This window comes from Anser brachyrhynchus (genome assembly GCF_964034855.1).
Source record: "Anser brachyrhynchus genome assembly, chromosome: 5".
In the NCBI taxonomy this organism is placed as follows: Eukaryota; Metazoa; Chordata; class Aves; order Anseriformes; family Anatidae; genus Anser; species Anser brachyrhynchus.
In genome coordinates, this window is record NC_137699.1 from 34,566,711 (window position 1) to 34,594,621 (window position 27,911).

Sequence of the window (27,911 nt, forward strand, 5' to 3'; positions counted from 1 at the left end):
TATGGGAGGGGAAAAAGACGGAAAAAAAAAAGAGAGAGAAAAAAGAAGGAAGACAAGCCGTGCACCCTGCCAGCCGAGCAGCCCCCGGGGAGTTGGGTGCATGCAGGAGGAAATTCCCCCCGGCTCCCTGTGGCTGGAAAAGCCCGTGGAGGCGTTGGGGCGAGACAAAACCTGCACCCACCGGTAACACCGGCTCCCCAGGCCACAGAGGGGAGGTCAGAGGCATTGACTTGATGCTCAGGGTGCATTTTGGAGACAGAGTTTGCTGAGCACCTAAAAACTTGGTGCTTTGGGGCTTCGTCAAGGTGAGGTACTGATGGTGGGGTGAAGACAAGGCCAGGAGGGTGGCAGCTGTGCCTGAAGGATCTCAGCAGGACCAAGTGGGTAATGTGGGGTCAGCTTGCAGTGGGGAACGGGGGCTGGGTGAGACGTGGCTGCTGATTAGCAGCGGGTAACAGCTGTGATATTTACCAAGGAGGTAAATATTAGAGCTGCAGCACTCCCAGGCATGGGTTATGTTCCTAGCTGCGGTGATGTTTAGTGCAGTGAATGACTAGTATAAGAGCATCCAGGTCCTGACCTGCTGCCTGAGAACCTGGCTGTGCTTGAGAGCACCAAAATCAGTGTCTTCAGTGAGGTCATCACACAGTTTGGGGATGAAAAGGGAAGAAAAGTGGCTATTTCCTCCTGAAACGCCCTGCTCCAGTGGAGTATGATGGTGGTGGGATCGGTAAGAACTGCCAGGTGTCTCTCCCCGCTGGACTTTTCTAGGAATAAATTCATACAGCAACCACCAGGCAGCATTGTGGCACGAGAAGGGCAGAAACTGGGGAGGTTTCTGGCTCCTGGGGGATTTTGGTGAGAGGGCTGTGTGGTAGGCATGCACAGAGGCAGGAAGATGTCGGGAGATGGTGTCATGGCCCCAGTGCTTCACCTTCTGGTTGTCTTTTTTTTTTTTTTTTTTTAATGTTTTAAGGGTGGTTTGTTTGTCTGTTTGTTTGTTTTTTACTTTTCCTTTAAAATGCATACATAGCTTTTTCTTTTTTTTTTTTTAATTTAATTTTATTTTTTTAAAAAGGCTTTTCTAGGGTCTTCTGTTCAGGTGGCCTGCCGTTGCTCAACCCCCAGCGCAGCTCCTTCTGTCCGCAGCTCATCAGATAGCCGTTGGAAAAAAAAAATAAATCCCGTTGAAAACTACGGGGAAAAAAAATCCCAAATCCGGCCTGCACAGGTCAGCCTGTGCCCCCCCCCGTTTCCACGGCAACCGCCCGCCGGCGCGCCGGAAGTGGCTGCCACCCCGCGCGGGGCACGCCGGGAGTTGTAGTCCCGCCGCTCCCCTCCCCGAGCCAGGAAAATCCCGAGGGAAAAGCTTGGATGTGCGCGGGGAAAAAAGGGTGTATAGAGGGACTGAGGTTGGGTTTGTGTGCGGCTGGTGCTCCTCTCCATAGGGTTTGTGGTCCCTGTGTGTGGGGGTCAGCCTCTTCTCGCAGATAGCTAGCGACAGGACTATATAGGACAAATAGGACTAGAGGGAATGGCCCCAAGTTGCGCCAGGGGAGGTTCAGGCTGGAAATGAGGAGACATTTCTTCTCAGAAAGAGCGGTCAGGCACTGGGAGGGGTTGCCCAGGGATGTGGTGGGGTCACTGTCCCTGGGGGTGCTCAAGGAGAGGTTGGACGTGGTGCTTAGGGACATGTTTTAGAGGTGACATTGGTGGTAGGGCGATGGTTGGACCAGATGATCCTGGAGGGCTTTCCAGCCCTAATGACTCTGTGATAAAGGATCCCAAGGAACAAACCCCAGCTCATGTGAATGGCAAGGGCACGAGGAGGCAGGGTAGGGACCTGAGGGCTGATAAAGCCTTTCTTGTCCGTCAGAGTTATTCCCGCGGGTAAGTTAAAGCAAGAAGAAATGGAGCTGATCTTGGTCACGGTGGCAAAAGGACAGAACAAGCCAGAGGGCTGAGAGCATTGCATGGTTTGTTTCGTTTCCCTGCTTGGTGGTTTGTGGCTTTCCACGTTCTTGGGAGTGAAGTTTTCAGTTTGAGTTAACTTTGGTGCCTTTCGCTGCAGTTCTGGGTAGGTATTCATAGGCATGTCACCCCTGGGAGAGTCACCTGCTGGCCTTGGTAGCAAGGCAGAGTCCTTGCAAGCCCCGCTACTGCTGGGAGTGTGTGGTGGGACCCTCAGGAGACCGTGAGTGTTTGGGGTTCAGCAATAAAATAGCTCTACCCCTGTTCTGTGCCTTGACAGGGCTGCGTTGTGCCAGGCAGGCAGTGGCTGGGGTCGTCACACGTGGGGCAGCCGTAGGGAAGGAGCTGGCTCTGCATCCCAAGCTGCAGCCAAAATTCTCTTGATTTGAGGTTGTTGCTTTGGCGTGCTGTGCTGCTGTGGGGTTTGTGACCCTGTCCCCCTGCTGCTGCACCCTGGCCCAAGGTGAGCGCGTGCTGCTGAGGTAGGAAGAGCTCCCTGCCAGCTAGGAGGCAGATGGAAATAACTTTATCGATGTGAGATTGCTAATAGCCAGTTCTTGATGCATTTAACAGCTTGAAGCTAATTAAGGTTGAGCTACTTAATGCTGCCAGGCGGCTATGTACCAGAGTTCACCTCCACCTCCCATAAATGAGAACACTGCTACAGGATGAGGTGCCGCCTCGTAGCAGACATTTAATCACTGTCACTGTTCTTCTCCTTTTCCCAGGAAACACAGCAGGTGGTGGCTTTCCGTTGTTAAATCAGGACAGGGACTCTCCAGGTGCGTGGCTGCTCCGACCCTTCAAGCGAGCCGCAAGCAGTGTGGCCTCTTGTGATGCGCAGTGCCCATGGTGCTTTATAACAGCGAGAACAGGTTGCGTTACAGGAAGAAGCATCACTGTGTACATTTCTTTACAGGGCCTTGGATTATTCTGACTTTTAATTACAGAACGTGACAGATGAGCCCTAATGAAATACTTGTTCCTGACCTGTGTTTCTCCGGTTTCATTATCTGCATCTTTCCGAGTTTGTGTTGTAGCTACATGTTTATTACACGTGCTCGCACACATGCTTACCCATGTAGCTCCCATGTTTTATTCAGCTTATTCCCACAATTCACCTTGAGGTTCCTATTGCCATTTTACAGAGGAGATGATGAAAGTGTGGAGCTCAAGGTTAAACTTCAAAACTGGTTAAAAGTTTTCAGTTCTCATAAAGAAAAAGACCCTAAAACTCAGAGGTCAGCTTTAAAACTCCCCGGTGGATTTGCCCAGAGCTTACAGGGACCATAACAAAACTGGAAACTGAGCTGTAATGCCCCAGCCTGTGCTCCTGTCTTCCTCATTGATCGAAGTTAGGAAAAAAAAAAGAAAGAGAAAATTTGTTTCCCCCTGTGTTTGCCAACCCAACTCAGCAAGGCTGCCACATACAGATCTAACATGGCATGGGGCATCAAAGGGCTGTTTCTGCACCCGACGTTGAGGGAAGGATCCCACGTTTGAGGGCACATTCTCATTTCTGTGTAGTGCCGAACAAACACATCGTACCTTTCGTGCAAATAACTCTGCCTTGAGTTGGTAAATCTGCAGGTAGGCCTGGCAGGAAGCAAAACAAAGAGGCTGGAAATAAGTATTTGAAAAGTCACAATGATGGCTGTGACACCAGACCAGCTGTGGCACGTAGCCCCTGCTCTGCTACAGACAAAACCCCCTTGTGTTTGTAGGGAGAAGGGAGAGCTGTAAGGGAAGAGGGGAATAAATATCAGGCTGGCAGGGCTTGGGTTTAGGCTAGTGGCTTGTTTTGCAGCAAGAAATAACCCTTTCTAGCCCTGTGACTCAGGATTTTCTGTGTAGCTTAATGCATTTTTGTTACCCTAGCAAATTAAAATGTTTTTTCCCCACTACGCATGGTCAGAGCGCCAGCTTCTTTTAATCCTGTCACTAGCCAGCACCTCTCCCTCAGCCCTAGTGCTGTGCTAGGTACAAGTGGTCCAGCTCCAGCCCTTTTTTGATTACCCACATCAAGAAAAGAGAGGTTGGAGTAGGCAATTTCTTTGGGTGATGTGGATGGCAAAGGAGGGAAGGTGGGAACGGTTCCTGTGTGACTACAGTGACTCACGGCAGCTGAAGATGAGGCTGCTTGCACCTGTGCAGTTAGTGTGTTTATTTACCGTTCTCTCATTCTAGTTGAGGTGGGAATGTAATCGAGTCAGAGCAGATGCAGTGACTTGGCAGGGCCCAGTGCAAAAGCCACTCAGGCTAACGAGTTTGCTTTTCCAGCCTGTGAAAACGATGGGTTGGAGTTGCAGCCACACGGTAGTTGTGCCGAGAGGATTGTGCTGGCCGGTGTGAAAGAGGAAGGACTGAATTTTCTTGATGGTACAGGAGCAGGGAGGTCACTGAAGGCAGAGGAAGAAGGGGCCAAGGAACAAGAAAGAGCAGGAGAGGGAATCTGGACTGAAGTAGCTGCCTTTTCCTGCGAGGCCGCACAGCATGTGGAGGCGATGACTGACGCGGAAGTTTGATCACCTCCTGCAGACCAGCAGCGCGCTCGCCCAGCCCGTGCCCCAGGTAGCATTCCTGTCTCTGCTGCGACTTTCTTCCTCCTCGTGTCTGTGCAAGTCATAAAGCATCCTGCTCTGTGAAGCTGCCATCAGCTCCCCAGCTCAAGTCCAAGCTCGGGGGCACATGGCCTGTCTCTGCCGGCGGTGCCACGGTGGTTCCTCCGGTGACTGTGGCGCTGCCGGGCTGGGGAGAGGGGCTCAGGTCTGTGCTTCTCAGTCTTTGCAGTGCGAGGAGGCTACACCTCGGTGGAGTACTCCATCATGCTGGGGGAGAAGGGAGAGGGAGGTTATGGATGGGATATCCACATTGGGAAGGAAGGGGGGAGTGGGAAAATGTTCCGAGCGGGAACAGGGCCGTTTGCCAGATATAAGCGAAGAACGACCCCCTGTTTGTGGAAAGTCCCCGTGTGTGCAAAATCTCTCTGCTGGTGGGAAGCCGCAGCCTGGGAGCTGGATGGTAGTGGTGTGATGCTTCCTGAACCCCACACAGCTCTGCTCTCACCTGGATTTCAGGGGAGGCTTGTGGGGAGGGGCAGGCTGAGCCCTCCTCCAAAGCAGGGTTCAGTCCTAGAGGACAGCAGCACCTACAGCTTTCTGCTAAGTTGGTTCTGCCTCCAGCTGAAATTGTTTTGTGGGTTCCCCCACCCCCCAGCAAAGTTTTAAATGGAAAATTTGGACAAAATTGCTCCTTGTTTTTTTTTGGAGCTCGTCTTTCCTAAAGGAAAAGATGAAGGCAAGCAGACTCGCCCTCTGGTGAGCTTTAGTATTGAGTCACCTCAGGTGGAACTCTTCTCACTGGCCTTGAGACACTTGAAAGCCAGGCACCGGGGTTGCTCAGTGATGCTGCAGGCATGGAGGGAGGTGGCTCCTCCTCTCCAGGTAATGCAGCCCACCTTAAAATGAACATTTAGTGCTGTAGGCCCTAAGCAACAGGGGCTGGACTGAAAGCTGGGGAGAAGCTACCTCCAAAAGTGTGATGGAGGAGCTTAGCAGAAGGCAGGGGCTCATAGCCCCATGCTTCTCTGTGCCCATGAAGGCAGGGAGCCCAACCATGGGGCTCTGGAGTTGGCTGATCCTGCAACCAGCCGGGTGTCCAGCTGGACACCATGCTGTCTCTGAGCACAGCAACCCCTGGCACCTTCTGGGGCATCACCCACCTCAGTTCTTTCCGAAGGTTGCTGTGTTTCTCATTCAGAACGTGATTCTTAACTGACTGGGGGACATCGGGGACATACCAGGCTGCGATCAGCTTGACGCACAGAGCCACGTGCTGCAGAAAGCAAACGGAGCCACCGCGGGCAGTGAGCAGCTCCCCAGGTCTGTGCCACCATCCCCGTGTTTGCCCCAGCCTCTTTGTGCCTCCCCGGGCAGCTTGCCCTAAGTGCTCACCTCAAAGAGGATGAGGAAGGCAAGCCGGGCTGCAAAGACGTGCCAGAACTGGACGGTGTAGCTGTAGTCGTCGGCGTTCCTGTAATCCCGGTACCTGCAGCAGAGCCCCGTCAGCGCCAGCCAGCCCAGGCTCCCCCCTCGCCAGGCATCACATCCCACCTCAGCTCCCTCCATGGCAGTCCCAGGGGAGCTCTGGTGGCTTCCTCCAGGGGCTAGGTGCCATGGTGAGGGGCTGGCAGGGGTGCCGGTACCTGCACTCTGTGATCTTGCCCCTGACAAAGTCTGTCTGATTTTCGGCCAGCTTTGTGTGGGGCTCGAAGTCCTGGACGTGGAAGACGGAGAGGCTGTGGTTGATGTAGCCGGTCAGGCAGCTGTGGGGGAGGAAAGGGCACATCTGGGCACAGAAACCCTGCGGCGAGGGGAAACTCCTGCTTTGTGGCCGCACTCAGAGAAGTTATGGCATGCCCTAAAGGAAATTGCAGCTCTTGTGTCCTTTTTTGGGGGGTACTTAAAGGCCCCAGATTGCAGGCAGACAGTCTTTATAGCAATCAGTTTTTGTGTCTAAGGGTTCCCTGGTATGTGGACTCTCAGGTGATTAGTAGTGTGGTTGAGCACAGACTGTAGCCTCCCATTCGGGGGGAAGCCAGCTTCTGTCTGGGGCTCTCCCTCCACTCCCCAGCCACCCGTTTTCACAGAGCTGAGGGGATGAAAGTCTCTGAGACCTCTGTCCAATTTAACTGAGTTTGGCCGGTGAATCAAGGTGGGAAAAGAGGGAGGGGAGGAGAGGGCATGGGCGGGCACCCAGCTGAAAGTCCTCCCTGCAGCTCTCGGGGTGCTACAGAGTGCTCTTTCCATTCAGAGGCACCAGTTTACCCACTGATGTGAGTGGGAGGCTGGCTGCGATGCTGAAGTTGGTGCCGTCTGGAAAACTCTTTCTGAAGACTTTTGAAAACTCTTTTTGACCCACCCCACTCTGGGGGATGCCTCACACTCTTGCACCGAGGCAGGACAGGACACTGCAGGCAGGGCTGCAGGGGTGGGGGCGCCTGACCAGCAACACTCACTCCACAGTAGTGCTGTTTTCCGTCATGCAGGGGCTGTACGTGTACTTGTAGACCTGCACAGGGATGAAGTCAGACGTGATGGCGATCACCAGTCCGTTCCCGATGACAGCCAGGATGCCAATGGCCTCCAGGACCTGCAGCCAGATTCCTGTGCGAGAGGAGCAGACAGTGAGACCCGCCCCACCAGCTTTCTCCCACTCTTCAGGGGTTGCAAACCCAAGCCCCAGCTGGTTTGGCGTAGCCAGAAGAGGCCTGGCTCAACGAAGGAGAGATCCAAGGTGCCCTTCAACCTCTGCAGGATCTGAAATTGCTTCTCCTTCCCCAATACACAGCTCTCCCTGTGCTCCACAGCCAAGTGGTACCAGCCCCTGGCAAAGGGATGCTCCAGACCTCCCCACCTTAGAAGGGGCTCACCACCTGCACTGTTTTCCCAAGCAGCAGCTACAGAGGGCCCCATCTCACCGATGTCATTGGCCTTCCTGGGCACCATGCGCCGGCGCAGCCGCATCATCTTGATGGCATCCAGACGGATCTCGAAGAGGTTGTTGCAGAAAGCCAGCAGTGGGGCGAGGGGAAAGGCAGCCACAAAAATGGTGGTGAAGCTGTACTGGATCACTGCAGAAGGGGGAAATGCTGGGTGATGGCACGGAGCCGCCTTGGAGGGGTCATCCCACAGGGACCCAGCTGCAGTGTGGGCTTGTCCTGCTTTATGGCTTGTGTCAGAGGGGCCTCGCAGGACTGAAAGGGGGAGATAGACCTGTCTTGGAGACCCCCCACCCCAAAGGGGACACCCACCTCTCCCAGAGCTATCGGAGAGGGAGCTCCATGGGGGCCCCACTGGGCACTGGTTGAGCCAGCCAAGCAGAGGGAGCACCTAAGGGTTACAGCCATCACCTTGATGCTCCTAGGAGGAGAGGAAGATGCTAGGCAGGGACCCAAGGCCAACACAGTTGCCTGTCCTCCCTGACTTTGCGAATGATCTTGGTGTGCCAGGGCTCTTGGAGTGGGGCTGGGCATGGAACTGGGTCTCAGAGCTCTCCCTTGCCTATACAAGGGCTCCCCAACGTCAGGGTCTCCCCACCCGAGGAGGACATATGGCACTGCACACAGCACCCCTCCTTGCTCACCCTCCCCTTCCCTACGTACCCATCTCCAAGAACTCATCAAACAAGCTGAAGATGTTGACCTCGTTGAGTTGATAGTTGCTCAGCCACTGCTTTTTGCAGGGGTCCTCAGGCTCTTCCTCCTCCCCCAACACCATGTTTCTCTTCTTGGGGCGCTTCTGCCTAGTGCGTATTTTGTGGCCTATCCAGCTGCAAGGGGAGGAAGCAATTTGTACCGCTGCCTGCAGATGACAGCGGGGCTGAACTGCTGGCAGTGACAGCCCTGGAGGCCTGATATGGGGAAAAGGAGGAAATCTTGGCCCAAAGGCCAGGGTTATTCTCTGTAAGAGCTGGGAAGCTGTCCTGCATATACAGGAACACTGGGAAGTGCTCTGCAGGCTGGAGGAAAGCTTACGGGATGAGGTACTCCATCACATTGCTGATGGTCTGCTTGAGCATCATGATGATGGCCATCTGGATGAAGAGGTCGGTGATGCAGCCGCTGGGGTGGCACTGCAGAGGGATAAGAGGAGAAGAGTTGTGCACCGCAAGCAGTGTGACCTGCCCTGAGGGGCTACTTGGCCAAGCTGAGGCTCAGCAGAGCCTTGCTGGGTAGCGGGGAAATGCAGTGTAGGAATTGTGGTGCGGGGTCAGAGGGTTTCACGGCAAGTCCCTCACCTCCTCCAGCCTCCACTTGCCAGCGATGCGCACGTAGTTCCCTGGATGGCCGTTGATCCTGAGCAGAGAAACAAGAAGAGTGACGTCTGTTGAGCCCCACCGTTGACCCCTCTTTGGATGAACATCCAGCGGCAGGATGGAGAGCACCAACCTCCAGGCATCAGCAGAGAGGCAAGGGGCTCCCCCCACCCACCGCACCCTCAGGGAAAAGCCCTGCTGAGGTCCCAGGTGGTTTGTGGCCCTCTCCCGTCTGCCAGCTGCCCTGGGCGCTGTGCTCTGGTGAGGAGGGTTGATGGGCTGGGCTCCTCCTGGGCCTCCGGCCACCACTCACCGCCCCAGGAAGAAAGCGATGTAGATGAGCGAGGAGAAGTTTGTGAAGAACTGGAAGATGAAGATCTTTATGGTGAAGTTGTTCTCACGCTGGGAGAAGGTCCGTGGTTTCTCTGTAGACAGAAACAGGGCTTTGGTCACACAGTGCTGGGACCTTGCCCCGCTCCCCCTGGATCCCATGGTAGCCTTGGAGGTTGTAAAGGGGTCTCTGCACCCTGTGGAGCTCTCCCTGCCCCTTCACCTGAGCCCTCTGAGGGTGGTAAGCCCAGGTTAGAAGAAAGATCCCTCAGAGCCACAAGCTGGGGCAGAAGGGGGCCTCTGGTTGGGTGGAAAACCATGTTATAAGCTCTTCTACGGTTGTTATGGCTTCCTGCTCATCCCAGCTCTCAGCCCCACTGTCCCTCCAAAGCATAACGTGGCTGGGGACAGCCAGCTGGCAGCATGGGGGCCACCGACGGGCTGCTGGTCTTCCTTGGGGACCTGCATGGCGAGAGCTGCCTGGGAGATGCTTCGCAGTGGTGGAGGAAGGGAAGGGGCCATGAGCCTGGCTGCGTTTGGGGACCATGGGGTGGGGGTACCGCTGTGGGGTGCAGGTGCAGGCAGGGGGCAGCCCCCAGTTTCCCTTACCCAGGTCACAGAGAAAGAGGGCCACACGCCTGTTGACCTGCAGGAGAGAGGTGTAAAACAAGAGGGGAGCGTTGATGATGGGGAAAAAAAGGGCAAGCCCCACCACCACCCACCCCGTGCCACACTCTGCACCTTGGTCATGATGACGATGGTGAGGTAGTGCAGCACAGCCCCTGTCATCACGGCCACTGTGTTGGCCTGCTCGCGGAAGAATTCAGAGTCGCTCTGGGTGAAGAGAGCCGTCACGACCACCCGATAAATGACGAGCGCGTGGGCAATGCCGATCAGCACAGCAATCTGCGGAGGAGGGCAGTGGGGTGAGGAGAAGCCATTCCAGCTGAGGACCACCAGGCCTTCAGACACTGGCTCTCTTCGCCGCGTGGAACTGGCCTCAAAAGCAAGCCAGTCCTCTTAAGTGGAGGATTAGAGGTTCATAACATGGACATTTCCACCTCTCCTCATCTAGACTTTCCTTAGGCCCGTCACACCCACGGGGAGAAATGAGAGTGTCAAGGGTTTGCCTCTTCTACCCTATGTTCATCGTGGCACATACCATGACCAGAACCAAGATGAGTACGATGGTGCTGCGCAAGTAGGAGTGCTGGTACCGCCGAGGTTCGTGCTGCAAATTATTGATCAGCTCCAAAGCCAGCTCCTCCTAAAATATATATATATATGTATATATATAAATAAAACAAATACACACACACATGCACGTATATATATGGAAAATGGAGGATCCAACAGAGCCATTCCCAGGTGGTGGAAAGCCCAGGGTGGTTGTATAAACGGAGGTGTGGGATGAGCAGAACCAGAGGACAGGACTGAGCACCCAACCCAACCTACAACAGCATGGCCAGTCCTGACTGAGTTCAAGCACTCCTGCAGGTGAAGAGGGGGCTAGCAATGCAGAGTGGAGACCAGCATCTGCTCAGCTCTCTGGAGGGGTCTGCCTCTTCTGGGACTGTCAAAGGAGCCAGGTGTTGGCTTTGCCCCTTGCTTAAGTGCCTCTATTACATGTCCAGATCCACAGGGAGGTACCTCTGCCACGTCTCTTCTGCAAGCCCAGCTATTTCCTGCTCTGAAAAGGAAAGCACCAAGCAGGAAAGATGACATCCTTACCTCATCCTCATCCCACCTGTACAGGTCCCAGTTGGTGACCACGGTGGCTCTCTGCCTCTTCCACAGCTCCAGGAACACGGTGGCTGTGGGGGGAAGGTGGGAGCACGGTGACCCTCAAGGATGGCCCTGCAGAAGTCACCCCTCCATTCCACAGCACAGGCTGGACAGTTGTGTTACCATCCAACCTGATGGCAAAGCTGCTTGGACTGCTCTTGGCCCATGAAGGACAAGCAGCCACCTCTGCACCTCAGCGACCAGAAAGGACCCGGGATGAGCAGCAGTGAAGAAGAGGGTGGAGGTATGGGGGTGAGTTTTTACTGGGAGTCAGGCCAGCTCTAGGGACTGTAAGGGATTTGATCTAAACCAGAGTAAACATCAGGGTTAGTCTGCTGTGGTGGGCATGGTTACATGGGTCCAGACAAACACATTATTCTGGACTGATGAAAAATATGCTTTAAAACAGAGTAGGCATCCCATGTTGCACCTCAGCACAGCTATACCTCTGCAAATCCATTTACAGCCACCCGCTCTGTTAATTCACCTTCCTAAGATTGTTCTGTGGAAGCTGACCCATAGGGACATGCAATACCATGTCTGCAACCTGCTCAGCAGTGAAACACCCAGCCCAGCTGCTGGCTGGTTACAGCCATGGTGGTGTTTGTAACTGAAAGGGCTGTGGTGAAACCAGACTAAATGTGTAGCTAATATGGTGATGGGATCACATCGACTCAGAGCCCAGTGGTCTTCCACAGAAGCTATAAGATTTTATGGCAACCTGAGAAGGATTAATGAGGGATGTGGTGGTCCCTCCTTCCTGCAGCTGTGACCACTTACAGGCAGCTGCTAGAAAAGGACCAGAGTTGGGTGGAGGCTGTGGTGGATGAAGGAGTACAAGCTCTCAGGCAGGACAGCTGAGGAGTGTTTGAGAAGTAGAAGGGAATTTTGGGGATGATTTTATCCCTTGTGCTGTCTGGAGGGGGAACTGATGGCTCTGGAAGTAGAGGAGCTAGGGACTAAAAAGCCCCTGAATGCTGGAGCTGTGTTGGTGTCCCATTTTCTTTCACTTCCTCTCCCCCTAAGCTATAGCGGGCTGCTCCTCCTTGCAAGCTCCGTGTGTGTGGTGCTGAGACATTGACACCTACCCCAGATGGCCATGAACATGGCAAATAAAACTGTCCCCTCGTTGTCAATCATGTGAGTGACCTGGAGAAGATCAAGGAAGAATGTGATGGGGGCACCAAGAAGCACCTCAGGGCTGGGGAGAAGCCTCTGCACTCGGTAGTCCTCTTGCCACCCTGACCTCCCAAGAGACAGGTAAAGATGGTGCAGGAGGGCAAAATGCAGGAAGGGGATAGACAGCAGGGATTTGTTAGATCGTGGCAAATGCTTTTTCCTTGGTCTTTTCCTTTTTTTTTTTGGTGGTGATGGAGATGGTGATCTGGCTAAAGCTCTTCCTCCTTATCAGTGGAGGTCTCCTGCATGTTGTAGCCAACTTGCAGGGGGGGCTTTTATTTTTGGTGGCATGGGCACAGCATAAGCTGGGAGTTTCCCCATCCTTCACCTTGAGCCTGTCTTGGAAAGTGAGCTACTTACCCTGGCATAGGTGCAGGTGTCGGAGAGCAACCAGAACGGGCACTTCTGGTCGCAGAGTGGGCACATGATGGTGTTATTGGCTTTGCAGATCTCCTTGCTGGAGAGAAAGGAGTAGAGAGAAGCAAAGGGGAGTGACAGTGGTCAAAGCAATATGCACAGCAAAGGGTTGTGAAGGGGATGTGCATTTGGTGTTCTCAGCTGCCTTACCTCACCTGGCTGGAGTTGAAAACAGTAATCCCAGCCACGAAGACCACCAGGCCGATCATCGCAGCGAATCCCAGCAGGTAGGTGTACCAGCCAAGCCAGGCAAAGTACAGGGCCACCTTCTCACCAAAATAGCACCTGGAAGGAAAGGTGAGATGTGCTCTGGAGCCAGTGAGGAGACAATGCTGCTTGGGGTCACTAGGAAATGCTCTTCCACCCACAAAGGGATAGCCATGTCCAGGAGGGGCAGTGTTGCATATCTGGGGATTTGATTGGGACTGGGATGGGAGAGTCAGCCCAAGTAACCTGGAAGAAGCAGGAGTGGGCAGCAGTTCCCAGGGGATTTCGTCAGCAAAGGGAGATCCTGTGACTCCCTGTGTGTGGGCTCTAATTGAGGATGCAGCAAAGAGCACTGTGGACATTGCTGTAGGGCTGCGCAGCAAAGACCTGCTCAGAGCACGGCTCCATCTGAGAGGTGAATGTGGGATGGAGAGAAATGCAGAGCTCTCCTGGGGGCCGTGTGGTGCTGGGCATGCTGTCCTGCAGGGCTTGGAGAAGGCAATGAGGTGGTTTCTCCTTTTCTCAGTCAGCCTGGTGACTGAAGCAAACTAAGGAGTGAGATTTTGTTCCTCATTCCCCCCTGTCTTGGTTAATATGCCACAGAGAGGGCCACTGTTGCATGATGCCCACCTCTGTAATGACTCTGTGGGCATGGTCCCACAAATGCTGCTTCTGCCCTCCCATGAGGCGATCCCAGAGGGGCTGACTTAAGGGTAGACATGATCAGATGAATTGTATTCTAGGTAAAAGCAGTGGGAGTGATCGAGAGACCAAGTTGCAATCAGTGTCTACAGAACAGAAAGGCTTCAAAAAGATGAGAGGGCCGCAAGGTGCAGCGTTTCTCCAGCCAGAGCAATATCCCCTCCCGAGCTCATCTACCTCCCTGCAATACTTTCACATCTCATTCTTCTGACAGCAGCATCTCATTTTTTCTTGTCTGGGTAAGAGGGTTGGAGGCATGGGTAAGAAATGCTGGTAACTACTGACTGAGGGACCTGCCTCCCCTCCGATATTCCAGAGGGGTTCACTCCCTGCCAGCACTCAGAGGTGGTGATGTGCTCCCTGGCCTGTGTTAAGAAAATGATTTCATACTTGGCCCCTTAATCCTTTTGTGATAACAACAGGTCAGGATGCATTGACCTTAGAAATGGTGTTTTGTCTGACTTTGAGCACCGTGAAGGGATCGAGGCTCCCTGGTACCCCTGCTAGACTTGTAAACTGTAAGACACGTTTAAGGAAAGAGAATGCAATTTTAGCATTTCATCTCCCTCCCACACTGAAAACCTTATGAAGCAGCATGTTATTTTTGCCTTCCTTCTCCTGGCCACGGAGACTTAATTTTCTTCCCTTTTTTAAAATAGCCGTGCTCTTCCCTGAGTTTTAATGTGGCTATAGGAGCCTCTTGTTGCCTTTAATGTCCCAAGTTCGGCCTCAGGCTGGAGGTGTTCACTGATGCTCTGTTCTCATCTCGTACATGGGAGAGGGTGGTGGAAAATGAAAGAGGCTAATTAAAAACTGCTCAGATGCGGGGGTTTTTTCATGCTGCAAAATTAGCAGACGGAGCTTGGTGCCATGGGATACCCTTTAGGCTAAGAACTTCACAAGCTGCAGAAAAGGCCCGATACATGTGAGAAGAGCCAGGTACAAACTAATGATTTAAAAAACAAACAAAAAAACAACACAAGAGCTTGGGAAAGGGTTTCAGGTGGGGCCTCTTGGCTAGATGGATCCCCTGTGCCTCTTCTGCCTACGTTACCTGATCTTCTCAATCGGCTGTTGGCAAAATATATCTCTCCAGCGAGCCCACTTCTCCTTTAGGAATTCTCTTACCTCTTCTTTCTGGAGAGCAGAGAAATTGGTTGGACCCAGGAACATCAGGGCAACCTTAATCCCCAGCCCAGCTCCCATCTGGAGCCTGGTTGTGCCCTACATGCAGGAGTGTCCCGATACAGCCCGTTACCCAAAGCTCTCTCCCACCCGGTTTGGCTCCTCCACCTCTTGTGGCTTTTCCTCCCAGGCATCTGCGTACTTGGCCTCACCTCGTGCAGTGGAAACATTGCCTCAAAGACGTTCTTCTTCTTCAGGTCATGCAGCTTCTCTGGTAGCAGAGTGGAACGGGAAGGATTAGTGACACAAAGCTTTGCTTTCTCCCCGTGTGCTTCCTGCCAGGCAGCATCACCCAAAACCTTTTCTGAAGCCTTAAGGGCGGGGGACAGGAAAAAAAAATGCCTGGGAGAGGCTGAGCTGTCCAGAAGGGATCAGTGCTAATCCCTGTGGTTGTGCTGCTCAGCTGGGATGCCGCAGGCTGTGTTGGGGCTGGTGTTGGGAGCGAGCCAGGTAGGCAGGTCCTTAAAGACAGCTGGAGAGTCAGCACATTTGCTACCTCTCCTGCTGATCCCAGGGTGCCAGAGAGGGACGAGCCTTTTTGGGGACACAGAAAGGTGGCAGTGGATTTGGGGAAAGGGAGTAGAGGGCTGTTGATGGTTTCTGCAGTCCAAATCTCCCAGCCTCTGGATATGGCAGCAAATTGACCTCCCAGAGCCGCACCTCTTTTTTGTCACATCCCCACCCAAGGGTGCTGAGACAGCTGGGGTGCCTGTGCCTGGCAGAGGGCAGGAGCTATGCTGCTGGTCCTGGCTGTGCATCACCCCAGGGATAAGGGGGGTGTAAGGGCCCACTGGCCCCGCTCCCTTACCGAGGTCAGGCGTGACCGTGTTCTGCAAGATGAAGTTCACGATCCGTATCCTGAGCAAGGAGAAACTGGGATTACAGGCTAGCCTGAGGATACAGACTGGTGCTGTTGCCCCGGAGAGCAGGGAAGGGAAGGGAGGTGTGCACAAAACCCCAGGGAAGGAAGTGGGGAAGAAACAGGGATCTGGTTGTGGACAGTGAGGCGCTGGCTGCTTTGCACCAATGGTGGTAATTTGCTTTCTGTGGAGAATGAAAACCCTGGCACAGTTGTGAGCTGAGATGAAAAATGGATGCTGGTGTGGTGGTAAGGGGCTGCAAGGTGCTGGAAGCCAGCAGCCCAGCTCAGGACCCACCTGGTTGTCACTGGTATGTCATGACGGGCATCAGAGTCTTGCAGCTGGCTGTCCTGAGGGTTCCTCAGGAGCCACTGGTATTTCCGGAAGATATGTTTTGGGGCACGGACCCCATAAAATAGCTTCTTGTCCTCAATTTTCTAGTGGGTAGAAGAGAGAGGCTGTTAGAGCAATGCAGGCAGGGAAAAAGGCAGAGCTGCAAGATCCAGGGGCTGTGTGAGTCCTGGGGTTGGAGTCTCCCCTGGGTGAGTGTGCCGTGTGTTTTACACATGGTGGGGTGATTGGCTTGAGGGCTTGAGTCTCTTCCTGAGGCCTGAACTAGGCTGGGATCCTGGGTACCACAAGATATCCCCAGCCTTTTGTTCTTGAAAGAGAAATAACCTCTGTCTCACCTTACTCTTTTTAAAAATATGATCTGCTGAAAACAGATAAACTGATAATTGGGGTGATTAAAATGAACTGTTGGTTTGGAAATGCTTTAGTGTAGCGTGAAAGATATAGGTGATCTAAAGAGCATGTGATAGTTGTGCTAAGTAATTATAGAGATTTTGAGAGTGTGAATTCCAGTTTGAAACTTAGTTTTCACATAGAGATATAAAGGTCAAAAAACTTACCTAAATTCTTATGTCACTAATGAGTATTTTGTTTGTTTATATATACACACATATTAGTACAGGGATAGACTTTTTTTTTGAGCTTTAATTATCTTTCTTTAACCTTCCCTTCGAAGCCAGTTGTTTATAGACGTTTCATTACGTAGCAGATACCCATATCTGCTGCCCCTTACCTTGATGGTGAACCCCTTCTTGCTCAGCTCATCCAGGAACTTCTTCCTCTTGATCTCCTTCACGCTGCCCACTTCGTGAATGTCACTCACGAGGACGAAATCCCACTTCTCTTCATCCTGCCCACAGAAAATACGAGGGAATTAATGGGGATGGCAAACTCTCCCATTTGGCTCCAGTGCCTCGGAGGTTTGGACCTTTCTCATGCTCTGTAGAGGGGCCCTGGGGACTGGCGTTGAGCAAAATCCAAATCCCCCCAAAATCCCCTCAAATCCTCATTTTTGAGCTCTGAACTCACTGTGAGTGTAGAGGGAGCCAAGCTTACCGCAGAGGCAAATGGATCTGAGTCTTCAAAGGGAAAATTTCTCCAGGGAGTCAACAGAATTTCATCCTGTGGAAGAGAAAACCAGCAAAGGCTTCAGTGGGGTCTCTGGCAGATCCTGCGTTTGAACACAGAGCAAACCTCTCTCTGCAAACACCTGGATGGCTTTGCAATGCCCTGGGTCAGGTTTTGCCCATGCTCTTGGAAGTAATGGGGTCAAGCTGCCCTGCTCCAGCCGGTGAGAGCAGGTAAGCAGCACTCGTGGTATGGAGAAACCCATCTTTAATAGTGCAGGCAAAGGATTTGCAGTGTTGGCTGCCAACCCAGCACTGTATGTGGTCTGCACAGGCTCTGTCAGGCTGTCCAAGCTAGGGACGTTTGGTAATAGCAGATGAAAGGCATCCTGAAAGAGAGTATGGGCTGGAGAATCTTGGGCATGCCCCAGATGGGCTGGTGGAGGTGTGTAGTTGGCCTGGAGGAGCATAGCAAAGAGTGGTTCCTACCCATCAGCAGAGATAAATAACCTGCTGGGGTTAAGCAGAGTGCATCTTGGTGTTGCCTGTTCAACTTGTGGTTTAACTGAAGAATAGGGACCAAATGAGTCCAAAATAAAGGCAGGTGGGACAGCAGGTTGCCCAGGATGACAGAAGGGTCTTCCTGCGAGGTGCAGCTGCTGGGATCAGCCAGGCTCCCTGCGCTCAGTTCTGCTAGTCTCATGTTCGTGCCTCCCTGCAGGGTGCTGCATCTGACTGCGCTCTGCATCTCCTGGGGTGCCGTGGCTGTTTTCAGGAGATGAATGAGTGAGGATTGCAAACGTTTCAGGCTGCAGAAGCACAAAGCCCTTGCTGACTGTGCCAGCCTGGGGTTGCTGCCTGCAGCAGCTCCCTCATCCCTCCAGGCCCAGCCTCGGTGTGTGTTTGTGGCACAGGGACAGACTGTGAGGAGATTGATGGCAGATGAAACTCCTGGTGTTTGGATGCTCTAGGGTGTACCATTGGCATGGCAGCTTGCAGTACATGTAGGTAAAAATGCATTACAATGTAAGATCAAGGCCTACCCAGCCCAGTTTTCCTCTCCCAGTGGCCATGAAGGGGGTACCTGGGGAGGGGGGTTAGAGCAGGCATGTCCAAAACCTCCTCCCATGCACTCTTGGTCTCCAGCTCAGGCTCTTCCAGAGTCAAAAAATGTCTTTGTGTTTGGGGATCCTTAAGGGATTGCTGCTCCATGAGCAAGGGCAGCCTCGTTTTGCTCTCTTGTAATGCCTAACATCTACAGAGTCCTGGGGCCCCGAGAGAGCCAGCCAGCAGAACAAAACCTCCCTCAGTTCTGGACTTCACTCCTCCTTGTTTCACACGGTGCCCTGACATCTGCACCAGAAGAGTGTGGATGCTTAACTCACTCCCTCTCCATGCATCAATGGTTTTTACAAGACTCTCATCTGCCTTTGCTGCTTTTTACTATTCCCTTTCAGGTAGGGAGCTCTTAGCTTTTTGGCCAGGATGGGGACAGCAGTTTTGAAGTCCCTGGAACAGAGAGTGGGGTGCAGGCAATGGGAGGCTTGCGCAGCAGACAGCGTGGAAAATAATTCCTTGGAAAGCACCACAAATGGCTCAGTCTGTGGCCCAGGGGCAGCTGACACTTGGTTTCTTCCTGCTCGCCTCCTGTACACTGCCAGCTCCAAAGAGAGGCTGTGCAGGAGCGAACGTACAGTTATGCTCAGGCACCCAAGTTAGTCTGAGCCTAATTATGCTCAGACACCCAAGCGGTGTGGTTTTGGGGCTGCACGAAGCAAGTAAGATGATGTTGTGGCAGCAGGTGCCCTCTGCCCAGCCTAGGGTGCCCCTCCTCTGAGGGATGCAGCAGAGAGCACCCTTGGGTGGCCTGGACCTGGTGGTGGGTGCCGGTACAAGGGCATGTCAGCTTCAAAGCACTTTGTCCCCGTCCTCTGTGCCTGGCCTCCCCAGCGTGATCTCATCCCGGTCCCGCAGCTGTAGTTGCTCTTAGGCAAGAGAGGATTAGTCCAACCAGCCCTTCAGTGGGTCGGAGAGAACGTGCTGGGCTTCAGATCCCAGCGAGCGCAATGAGTTTAATAAAGACCTGTTCTGAAGGCCATGCTGTACAAGGGAAGGGAATGGATCTTGTCTTAAAAGTGGCACTTTTAAAAATTATGTATTTTTTTTGCAGTTCTTTGGCGTGATTCATGGTGCAGCCCCACAAACCGTTACGCTGCTGTTTCTAAGGGCACGGTGATGCAGCACAGAAGTAAGAATCTGCTGCTGGGGAAGGGGATATCATCAGTCAGGATTGCCACCGAAGGCTTTGTGTCCCCAAACAGCGGCCAGACAGACGAGTTCATCCAGCTGTAATCTCAGGAGCGGAGCGGTGGTGGTGCAACCAAGTCCTGATGTAAGATCTGGATCCCAAGCTTCCACTGAAGAATGAGGCCATGGGAGCCAGCGAGACTGAGATGAGGCAAGGGCTGAAATGCTCTGCCAAATACTTTCTAATGTGGAGCCACGGCCCTGGCTTCACCCAGAGCAGAAGAGCATTGGGGAGACTGAGAAAGGCAAAGCAAGAAGGCTTGGAAAGATGGATCCCCCCCAAAAAAGGCACTGTTACAGTAAGAACCAGTGCTTCCCACTGCTGAAAGGTTCCTCAGTTAAAGCCATGACACAAAGGGCATTTGTGGTGCTATCATCTGCTCCATCCAAGCCCTGAGGAGGCTTTGGGGTGGGAGAAGTGAGTTTTCACTCCGGTTGGTCTCCCCAGGTGGGTATAACCGAGTTGGTGCAGTGGCTCTACCTGTCCCTGTCTGAGAGCCCCTCTCTGGGCACGGGGAGGGAGCAGGAGTCCCGTCAGGGCTCTGCCCCAGCTCCTGATGCTGGCACAGATCTGGGCTGGCACCACCTCTCTGCAGGTTGCGTTGTCTCATTCCTGCCTGGCTGGTTTCTCCCAGCCTGTGCGTGCACCAACCTCATCCTGCAAAGGCTGCCAGCCTTTCGGCTCTAGCAGTGATCCCTGGAGCGCTGAGGGTACCCTTTTGTACCCTAGGTGTTCCCAGACGCACCCCTACGCTGCTGTCCAGCTGGTGTCAGCCCCAGCAGAGCTCAGGAGAAGGTGAACGGATCTGCTAGCGTTGCAGCTTCTGTTTCCAGGTGGCTCCCAGGCATGTCATCTGCACGCACGGTCCCCTACTGGGAGGCAAAGCATCCTGACCAGCGCTACCTACCCCAGAGAAAAGCTTGCTGAAGGGATTACCGAGGTGGGTTTGTGCACGGGCAGCATCCAGTCATGGGACTCAGTCCTTGAGGCCAGGCCAAGGGGCTGTGGAGTATCGGGAGCTTCACCTGCAGACCCCGTGGTGCCACCAGCCCCCGAGTCCTGCTCTGTCCCTGCAGAGCTTCAGCAGAGCATCCTCCCTCTGCCAGCACTCCCAGTCATAACGTGGTCAGTCTCCTGGACCTAACGCTGCCAGATCCTGCCCTTGCTTCTGCTTGTTCCTGAAACAGCAAGCGCTGATTTTAATCCCAAGAGGAACCTGTTACTTTTTAATTTTCCCCAGAATCAGTGGGGATGCTTCTCAGGCCACCTGCGTACAGCTGTCTAGGCAATAAGGAGGTTGTGGAAGCAGGGTCTGCAGCAGCTCGGCAGGCTTGTCTCTGTGTTCCCATAGCAATAGGATTTACCACCTGGTCCCCCCTCTGCAGGCACTGTGAGTGCCTCTGTGTAGGACTGAAAAACAGGGAGGGGGGAAGGATTTGCAAATTATTTGCAGATCAGTGCAGATAATTCCCAGTGCCCACCTCTGGAGCGGTAACAGGCAAAATTGCATTCAGCTGCAGAGGGGGGGTTGCAGACCTGGGATGACAGAAGGGTGGTGTTTCAGCAGGCTTAATTCTCGGCGGCTGCTGACATCCATGCAAGCCGGGCTGAACGTGAGGCAAAGGCTGGGCTAAGCTTCCTCTGCTGGGGCTGTTGTGCAGGAGCCCTGCCTGCTTTTGAGGCCAGATGTGTCTCGTGTGAAGGGACAGCTGCAGAAGGCAGGGACTTTGGATCATTAGGACTCCCACACCTATTTCTCTGGCCCTGGGGACTGGCAGCACTAATCTGATGACAGCTGCTTTGCTCTGGAAGCACGAGGCAGCCAGGTCAGCCTCGTGTGTGGGCAAGGCTGCCTCAGCTCCGAAGCGGTTGTATAAACCATGGACTCTACTCCTTGCTATCAAGAAGGACGGTTCCCATTTAGCCCTTTTCCTGCGCTGTGCTTGGAGCAGGGTTGGACGCACGCTGTGCCAACCTGTGGGAGAAGCAACCTGCACAAAGAGCAGTATTTGCACTGTCAAGGAGGGTTTGCGTGCCCTGAAGTGTGCCAGTTTTCTCTCCAGCTGTATCAGTGGGTCCTTGGCTCCTTGTAGGCAGCCAGGTGTCCTGCTCCCCGTGCAAGGAGGTTACCGGATCCTTTTGGGGTACCCTTGGGCTGGAAGTGTAGTCACCTATGTGAGTAACCGAGGCGAACCACCTGGGCAGGATCCGGCATCCTTGTTTTCCTTTCCAGCTGTAGGCTGGTGAAAGTTTGGGTGGTTCCTATCACCTACACAAAGATGACCGAACTGCTATCTTGTCTTGGGGATGATTCCTACAAGTGCTTCCTGTGCTCTCCTCCCTTCCCCTGGAGCACTTCCACCCTATCTCATAGTTTCCTAAGAAATGTGACAATCTAATTGAACAGGCAGACGGTATACCTGTGCTTTTTCTAGCTGTCCCAGTCATAGAGAGTTTGCCTTTTGAATAAAAGAAACTTTGTCTTTTCTTTCAAGCTAAAGAAACAAACCTTTGCAGCTCCCCTTCTCCTCTGGCATTATTTCAGGCACCCCTCTAATATGGGGAGCTGTCACCTCCGCTGGAATAAGCAGTGCCTTTTCCTGGGCACGTAGAAACTAAAGATCTGGTCTCAGCCTTCTTAAAACCAAACCACGCTTCTGTGATCTGCTCTCTGAAAACTCTGAACTGTGGCATCAAGGTGTGGGGCCATGCGTGACCCCACTGGCCTGACCCCCCTGCATCTTTGGGGTGGTGTGTGGAGCTCAGCTCTGCCTCGCTCCCATGCTGCGGGTACTGTGGGGAAACTGCAGAGCAAGCACAGCGCACTGCTTTCCCCTTTACGTGGTCATGATAAGATGAGATTGCTCACTGGAAAGAGGAACTGAGGTTTTATGGTACTTTTTGAGTACCCTAGGGGCTGAAAGCATGTGAGTGGCAGAGATTAGCGCTTACAGCGTAGGAATTTCCAAGCTACAGACGGTTCTGAGATGCTGGAAAAAAAACCCACCTCTTGGAAATAGCTGAGCAGTTTCTATTTCCTACCTGCATGGTGAAGTGAAGAGTCTTTCTCTTCCCCCCCCTTTGGCTCCTCCTGGCACGTCCCTTGGGAGCTGTCTGTCAGGCAGGTGGTGTGGCGGAGGCTGCAGGTGGAGCAGGCTGAGAGGCTCCTGGGGTTTTTTGGCAGGAGGTGGTCGGCTTCCCCAGCACCTCCGCCTGAGGTCTCATGTGAATGGGAGCGGTGGCTCGACTTCCGTGTGGGACTCCCTCCTGCCTTGGGAGGGAGCTGCTTCTGCTCGGCAGTGGGCAGATAGGAAGGAGGAGGTGAGAAATTTGCCCTTCACCCTTGTTCAAAGGAGTGGCAAGCCCAGTACCGCCCAGCGGCGTAGGCTGATAACCCCGTGGAGTCGGCCTTTGTGGCTCCTCTTGTTAGCTCGGTGAGAGCACCTTGGCCACCTGTCTTCCTTCTCTGTTATAAAGCCACTCGCTGTGTCCTGTGAACACCCCCAAGGAGGTTTCACAAACAGGGGCCAAAAGGAGGAAGGAAGTTAGCAGAAATTAGAAGAAGGAAATTAGCAGAAGCTCTAGAAAGCATTAAACTCTTCATTTCAAGCTGAGAAATAAAGAGTTGGGGCGAAGCACTGAACCTTAAAAAAAACAAAAACCTGTGCTGTGCACGATCCATCTCATTGTTGGGGGAAACTGGGCTACATGGAAAAGATGGTGAGAGCAGCACAGGCTTTGAGAGTGAACAGGATGGGGTCATGGGTGAAGTTTTTTAACTGCCAGGACAAGGAAAAGAGGCCAAGTATGAGCTTTCAGGTAAGTGAGGATGGTCTCCATGGTTTCTCAGTGGCCCAGTGTTTTCTGCTCCTCTTATATTTCCCAGTCTGGTCTTCCCAAACCACAAAGAAAATCTGGCTTCCTGGAAGGGCTGAACAGAGACCAATAAATCCTTTCTTCACACCTCGCTGGCTGCTGAAAGCAGCACTGGAAGTTTTGCCCTTCATTCTCCCATATGTGATAGTGCTGCTGCATGCAGGGCCTCAGCGTCCAGTGCCAACAATTATGGGAACGTCTCCTGGTGTTTTACAGTCCCTGAGAACAAGTATTCCCTCCCTTATGGCTGAAGAGGGAAGCATCAAAGTGTGCACTGAATATTCCCCCAAACCACATAGGCCTCTTGCCTCCCCCTGCTCCTTAAAATCTTGTCACTTCTAAGCAGATGTGATTTACTAGAGTGTGATGGCTTCAGTCCCTGCTTTCCTGACGGCATTTGTGGCAAGGTGCTTGGCAGTGAGCCACTGGAAATCATAAACAAAACACAAATGTTTTTGTTTGCTTGCTTATATAATCATAAAGGCTCAGTTGATCCAGACCTACAGCTTGGAGCAGGGTATAGCTCTCTTTTTACAAAAAGAGACAGTGAAAACATTATGTGTGAGCCATGTCTGACAACTCTCCCTATATCTGTTTTATGGCAGTTTCTTGTTTTAGTTTCCAAGATAAGAAGAGCTGTCTTTTCCCAGAAGAGTTAGTCATCCCCTGGTTCGGATTCTCCTGTGCTCTCCAAGGGCGTTGCATTGGGTAGCTCTTACATAAAATGACTCCTGGGGGGGTAACCCAGGTGTATCTTGGCAGGGAAGGCAGCTGGCATCTCCACGCTGTTTTTTCCAGTCATTCTGTGGCTTTGCCAAGTGCCTTGCACAGACGATGAATCAGCCCTGCGATTACCATTTTTTAAAAAGAGCCGTCTTCTGAATTTCCTGCTGTGTTTGAAATCAAGGGTAGAGCAGGGCAAGGAGCGACCTTTAGCCTCCCAGAAGTGATCTGCAGGGCTGGCCAGGAGGGGAAAACTGTCTTGATCACCAGTAGCTCTCTACGGGTGTGGGAGAACATGCGCGTGTTTACATGGGAAAGGAGTGAAGTCTTTCAAGACAGGATCCGTGGTGCTTTCCATGTCTCCTGACAGAATGCCAAGGCCCTTTGCAATTTGAGCACTGCTGGGTTAAACGGAAAGGTGGGACAGCCACGTGGCTCTACCTGCACATCTGTGTCTTTGTCCTGCAAACTTTGCCAAGGAGGACTGGGAGGACTTTGCTCTGCAGATAGGGTAGCTCACTGAACACGGGCAGCAGCTGCTTCCAGCACCAGTCCCCAGAGCTCATGGGCTTTGCCAGCCAGCAGAGAAGGTGAGTCTGTGCCTGCAGACTGGCTCTTTGTCCTAGGTGTTTGACCTCTGTGGTGCTTCTCACAGCACTTGGAGGAAACAACGAACTTTTTCTTCTTCAGTTCAGGAGGAATTTGGCTCTGCCCTGGCAAGATTCAGCTCCTTTTGCAGCAAGGCTGGCAGCCAAATTGATGGTGTTCTTATTTCAGTGCTTTCCTCCTCACGTAACTCTCCTGCAACACGCTGCCTTGGCATTTAGTGCTCTTGGGGGAATGGTGCTGAGGATGGCAGCACGGGAAACTAAAAGCAGGGAGGGAAATTATGAACTCTCCAGCCTGTCACTGGAATATCTGGTTAAGGCATGAGGTGGTGTGAAACTCCAGTTTGTGTGTTTGCTGAGGCATTGCAACAGCACAAACGCTTTGTAAGCAGACAGAATTATTTAAGATGTTATCGCTCTTAACGGTTTATTGCTGCTGGGGTCAGTCACGTGAGTACATCCTAATCTGCTGTGGTATCGCATCAGCCTGACACATTTCAACCACTTTGGGCAGTGGTTTGACCTGCGCTGAGCGAGTCAGTACTGAGGCTCTCTAGGAGCACTCCCTTGTCCTGTCAGTCCCAGCCAGACGTGCAGACGTGATTTCCATCTGAGAAGTAGTAACAAACAACTGGAAGCTTCGTGTATTAAACCACTTCTACTAGAAAGAGGATGCCTGTCTACATCTTGCCTTGCAGTGATGCTTTCTGACAGAGCAGTCCTCTTCTGAGTGCTCCAAAGTGATCCTGCATGCATGCATCCCTAATTTAGGATGGTGCTAAAGTATTTATTTGGTCTTTTTTCAGTCCTCAGGGCCTCTGATTTCCTTCTTTCCTTCTTTCCTTCTTTCCTTCTTTCCTTCTTTCCTTCTTTCCTTCTTTCCTTCTTTCCTTCTTTCCTTCTTTCCTTCTTTCCTTCTTTCCTTCTTTCCTTCTTTCCTTCTTTCCTTCTTTCCTTCTTTCCTTCTTTCCTTCTTTCCTTCTTTCCTTCTTTCCTTCTTTCCTTCTTTCCTTCTTTCCTTCTTTCCTTCTTTCCTTCTTTCCTTCTTTCCTTCTTTCCTTCTTTCCTTCTTTCCTTCTTTCCTTAGATTTTGAAGGGTATTGCCTTCCTGTGCATCTGGCTGGAAGGACACGAAAGAAGAAAGATCCTTCAGAAGAGGTTGTTTAGATGTTTTTTGTGTCAAACTGCAACTTCTTTCTTTTTCGTTAGAAGGGCTGTGTTTCCCTGAGGCACCTCTGTGCCACTTATGAACTGATTGGAGGCAGAGATCCTTCATCCTGCTCAGATATGCAGAGGTGAGAACTGGCTGCTCAGCCTCATGTGACAGCCCAGCACCAGACAGATCCTTAGCAATTAAAGAAATTAGCCATTCTGTTTGTGCAGTCTGACTGGCATAAAATGGGTAGAGAAGAAAAAAATGAAAACGTTTGTAGGACTTTGGGTTAATTTCGAAGACATCAGTCAAAAGCCAGATAGAAGTTTCCAAGAAAATCTGCTAAGTGAAATGGGCTGAAAATAATTCACATTGGGCTTGAATCCTACCTGCTATTGGAAAAGGAGGGAAGACAAGAATCAGGCAGAAGCCAGTGATGTCGAATCACTGTATAAAGCCTAATACTTGCTGAACATCTTAAGCTTCAGGTTTGATTGCAGTGCATATGTTTCTCAGCAGCACTAAAAAATCTTATTAGACAACAGCACTAATGAGCAAGCCAGCCAGATACTGAGAGCCTGGCAAGAATATATTGGGTCTGAATGCTCGAGCTGCTGTCATCTAGCACCACCAACTGTGCTTTGGAGATAGTTCAAGGGAAGTGGTTCTGGATGGGAAAAGTTCCACTTTTGGGGCCAAAATTTGTTTTGAAATTTGAGGCTAAGGCAGAGGAAGAGCCAGTGTGCTGGAGAGGGCCAGCTGTGGCTCTGGAGGTGACAGAAAGCAGCATGTTGTAGCCTTCTGGCTGTGCGAGGTGGTGCTGCTCCAGGTGAAAGTACTGGGGGGCTTCACCCCGTAAGGCGTGGAAACATGGAAGTGCTGTTGGAAGGGGCCTCTGGAGGTCTCCAGTCTAACCTCCTGCTCCAAGTGGGTGAATTGTTGGCATTAGATCCTCGGGGCTCTGTCTGGCTGAGTCTTGAAAGCCTCAATTGACAGAGATTCATTCCTCCACCTCTTCAGGTGACCTGGCACTGCACAACCCTCCTCATGAGAAAGCTTCTTCCAAAGTCCTGACTGCACTTCCCAACCTGCTTTTTATGCCATCAGCTCTAACTTCTGCTCTGGCTGTACAATTTTAGCCTCTTGTGCATTTCTTCCAGCTGTACCAGGCCAACGAGCTGTAGCTCCTTGAAAAAAAGACCCTCCGAAAAGCTGGGTCCTGGAGAATTTCTGCCTGTCCTGAAGGCCCAAAGCAGTGGTGATGGGCCCATGTCAACAGACACAGGGAGGTAGGAGTCCATAAGTGCCCAGAAGGCTTGGATCTGACTCAGTGCTTGCAATGACTACAGAAAGCTGCGTCAGCTGTTGCTTGGTGAGTACTGTGTGTATTTAATTTGTTTTGCACATCAGGGCTTTAGGCTGGGCAGAAAGGGACACTAATGTAGAGCTTGTTTAGGTTTCCTTTGTGAGATGTGGTGGATGTTCCCAATGTGACACAAAGCTGTGTGACCGCAGCCTTTGCTTTTGCAGTGGGAGCTGGTGGCATCTCTTGGAACGGGCTAAGGGCCCCCAGGTCTCATAAAACATAGTGGGGCTGCCAGGAGAGAGAGGGCAGTTCAGGTCAGTAGAAGACTGTGCAGTAGCCAGAAGTGTACCTGCAGAATTGTTTTCTTCTCAAAGGGCAGGGGTATTCAACCTTCTTGGAGAATCTTTGGTTGAATCCTTCTTGCTCAGGTGTGGCAGCTACACAGACTTGCTCTGTCTTTAACAAGAGAGAAAACAAGCAGAATGGTAGCGTTGCCAACCCAGCAAAGCTCCTTTCATACACAAATGGCTCTAATAGCTCCTAGCTGGTGGTTACAAGCAATTTCTGCTGCTCATTACCCCGCGCGCTCCTTGCTCTTTGCCTAGCTAGCTGCTGCCATCATGCGGCCAGATCATTCCTTCACAGTCACCTAAATATTTTCCCTCATTTCTTCCTTGGCTTCCCTTCTTCGCTCCTGCAGGGTTTTCTTCTCCCATGTGGTGTCTGCTAACACAGAAAGCACCAGGATGGCTCTAGCATCTTGCTGGAAAGAAAGGTCTCCCTACCCACGGGCCAGGAGCAGTATCTCATGTTTGGGTTTGTTTTGGTTGAAGACCCTGATCCTCATGATGAGTTTGGAAAGCTCAGGATGTTCTGCTGCAGGTAAGAGACCCCATGAGGGGGTCAAGGAGGATTAAGAATACAGCAAGCTTGAGGGCGTGGGAGCACCCAAATCATGCATTTGGACTTGCCTCTCTAGAAATGTCTCTGTGTGTGTCTGAACAAGCGAGCAGGTGGCTCCCGTGCGACCACTAGCCCTGGTCAGGCTGCCCATTTGGAAACGGAAA

At 52.3% G+C, this 27,911-nt stretch overlaps 1 protein-coding gene and 2 long non-coding RNA genes across 5 annotated transcripts; 2 read left to right on the plus strand and 1 right to left on the minus strand.

Annotated features, from left to right (window-relative positions):
- LOC308196144 lies at positions 1–7,152 on the plus strand. 2 transcript variants are annotated; one of them, XR_013952107.1, is made up of 4 exons: positions 1–384; positions 1,079–2,434; positions 2,700–4,542; positions 7,019–7,152. It is a non-coding gene; the product is annotated as an uncharacterized lncRNA (long non-coding RNA). The 2 variants fall into 2 exon arrangements; XR_013952108.1 differs by lacking the exon at positions 7,019–7,152 and having other exon boundaries at positions 25–380; positions 2,700–2,958.
- On the minus strand, positions 4,121–22,358 carry ANO9 (anoctamin 9). 2 transcript variants are annotated; one of them, XM_080594718.1, is made up of 24 exons: positions 22,221–22,358; positions 16,860–16,925; positions 16,537–16,653; positions 15,750–15,889; positions 15,401–15,450; positions 14,745–14,803; positions 14,462–14,544; positions 12,649–12,783; positions 12,442–12,538; positions 11,991–12,051; positions 10,849–10,931; positions 10,280–10,384; positions 9,859–10,023; positions 9,727–9,763; positions 9,101–9,212; positions 8,770–8,827; positions 8,507–8,604; positions 8,135–8,301; positions 7,451–7,603; positions 6,989–7,136; positions 6,176–6,295; positions 5,925–6,018; positions 5,693–5,805; positions 4,121–4,799 (listed from the first exon to the last, which is right to left on the minus strand). In XM_080594718.1, the coding sequence occupies exons 1-24, from the start codon at positions 22,224–22,226 to the stop codon at positions 4,772–4,774; spliced, it is 2,295 nt and encodes a 764-aa protein (XP_080450844.1). In that variant the 5' UTR covers positions 22,227–22,358; the 3' UTR covers positions 4,121–4,771. The 2 variants fall into 2 exon arrangements, with proteins under 2 accessions (XP_080450844.1, XP_080450845.1); XM_080594719.1 differs by lacking the exons at positions 4,121–4,799; positions 5,693–5,805; positions 5,925–6,018; positions 6,176–6,295 and having other exon boundaries at positions 7,057–7,185; positions 7,279–7,603.
- Positions 11,161–27,292, plus strand: LOC308196145. Its single transcript, XR_013952109.1, has 5 exons — positions 11,161–12,162; positions 12,530–12,725; positions 19,041–19,625; positions 19,908–24,367; positions 26,699–27,292. It is a non-coding gene; the product is annotated as an uncharacterized lncRNA (long non-coding RNA).
- The last annotated feature ends 619 nt before the right edge of the window (positions 27,293–27,911 follow it).

Excerpts from the sequence above, each read along its gene's own strand:
- ANO9 (XM_080594718.1), bottom strand. Across the intron at positions 16,654-16,859 it reads CAGATCCATTTGCCTCTGCG|GATGAAGAGAAGTGGGATTT; the intron begins GTAAGCTTGGCT and ends TTCTGTGGGCAG. Across the intron at positions 8,605-8,769 it reads GCAAGTGGAGGCTGGAGGAG|TGCCACCCCAGCGGCTGCAT; the intron begins GTGAGGGACTTG and ends ATCCCTCTGCAG.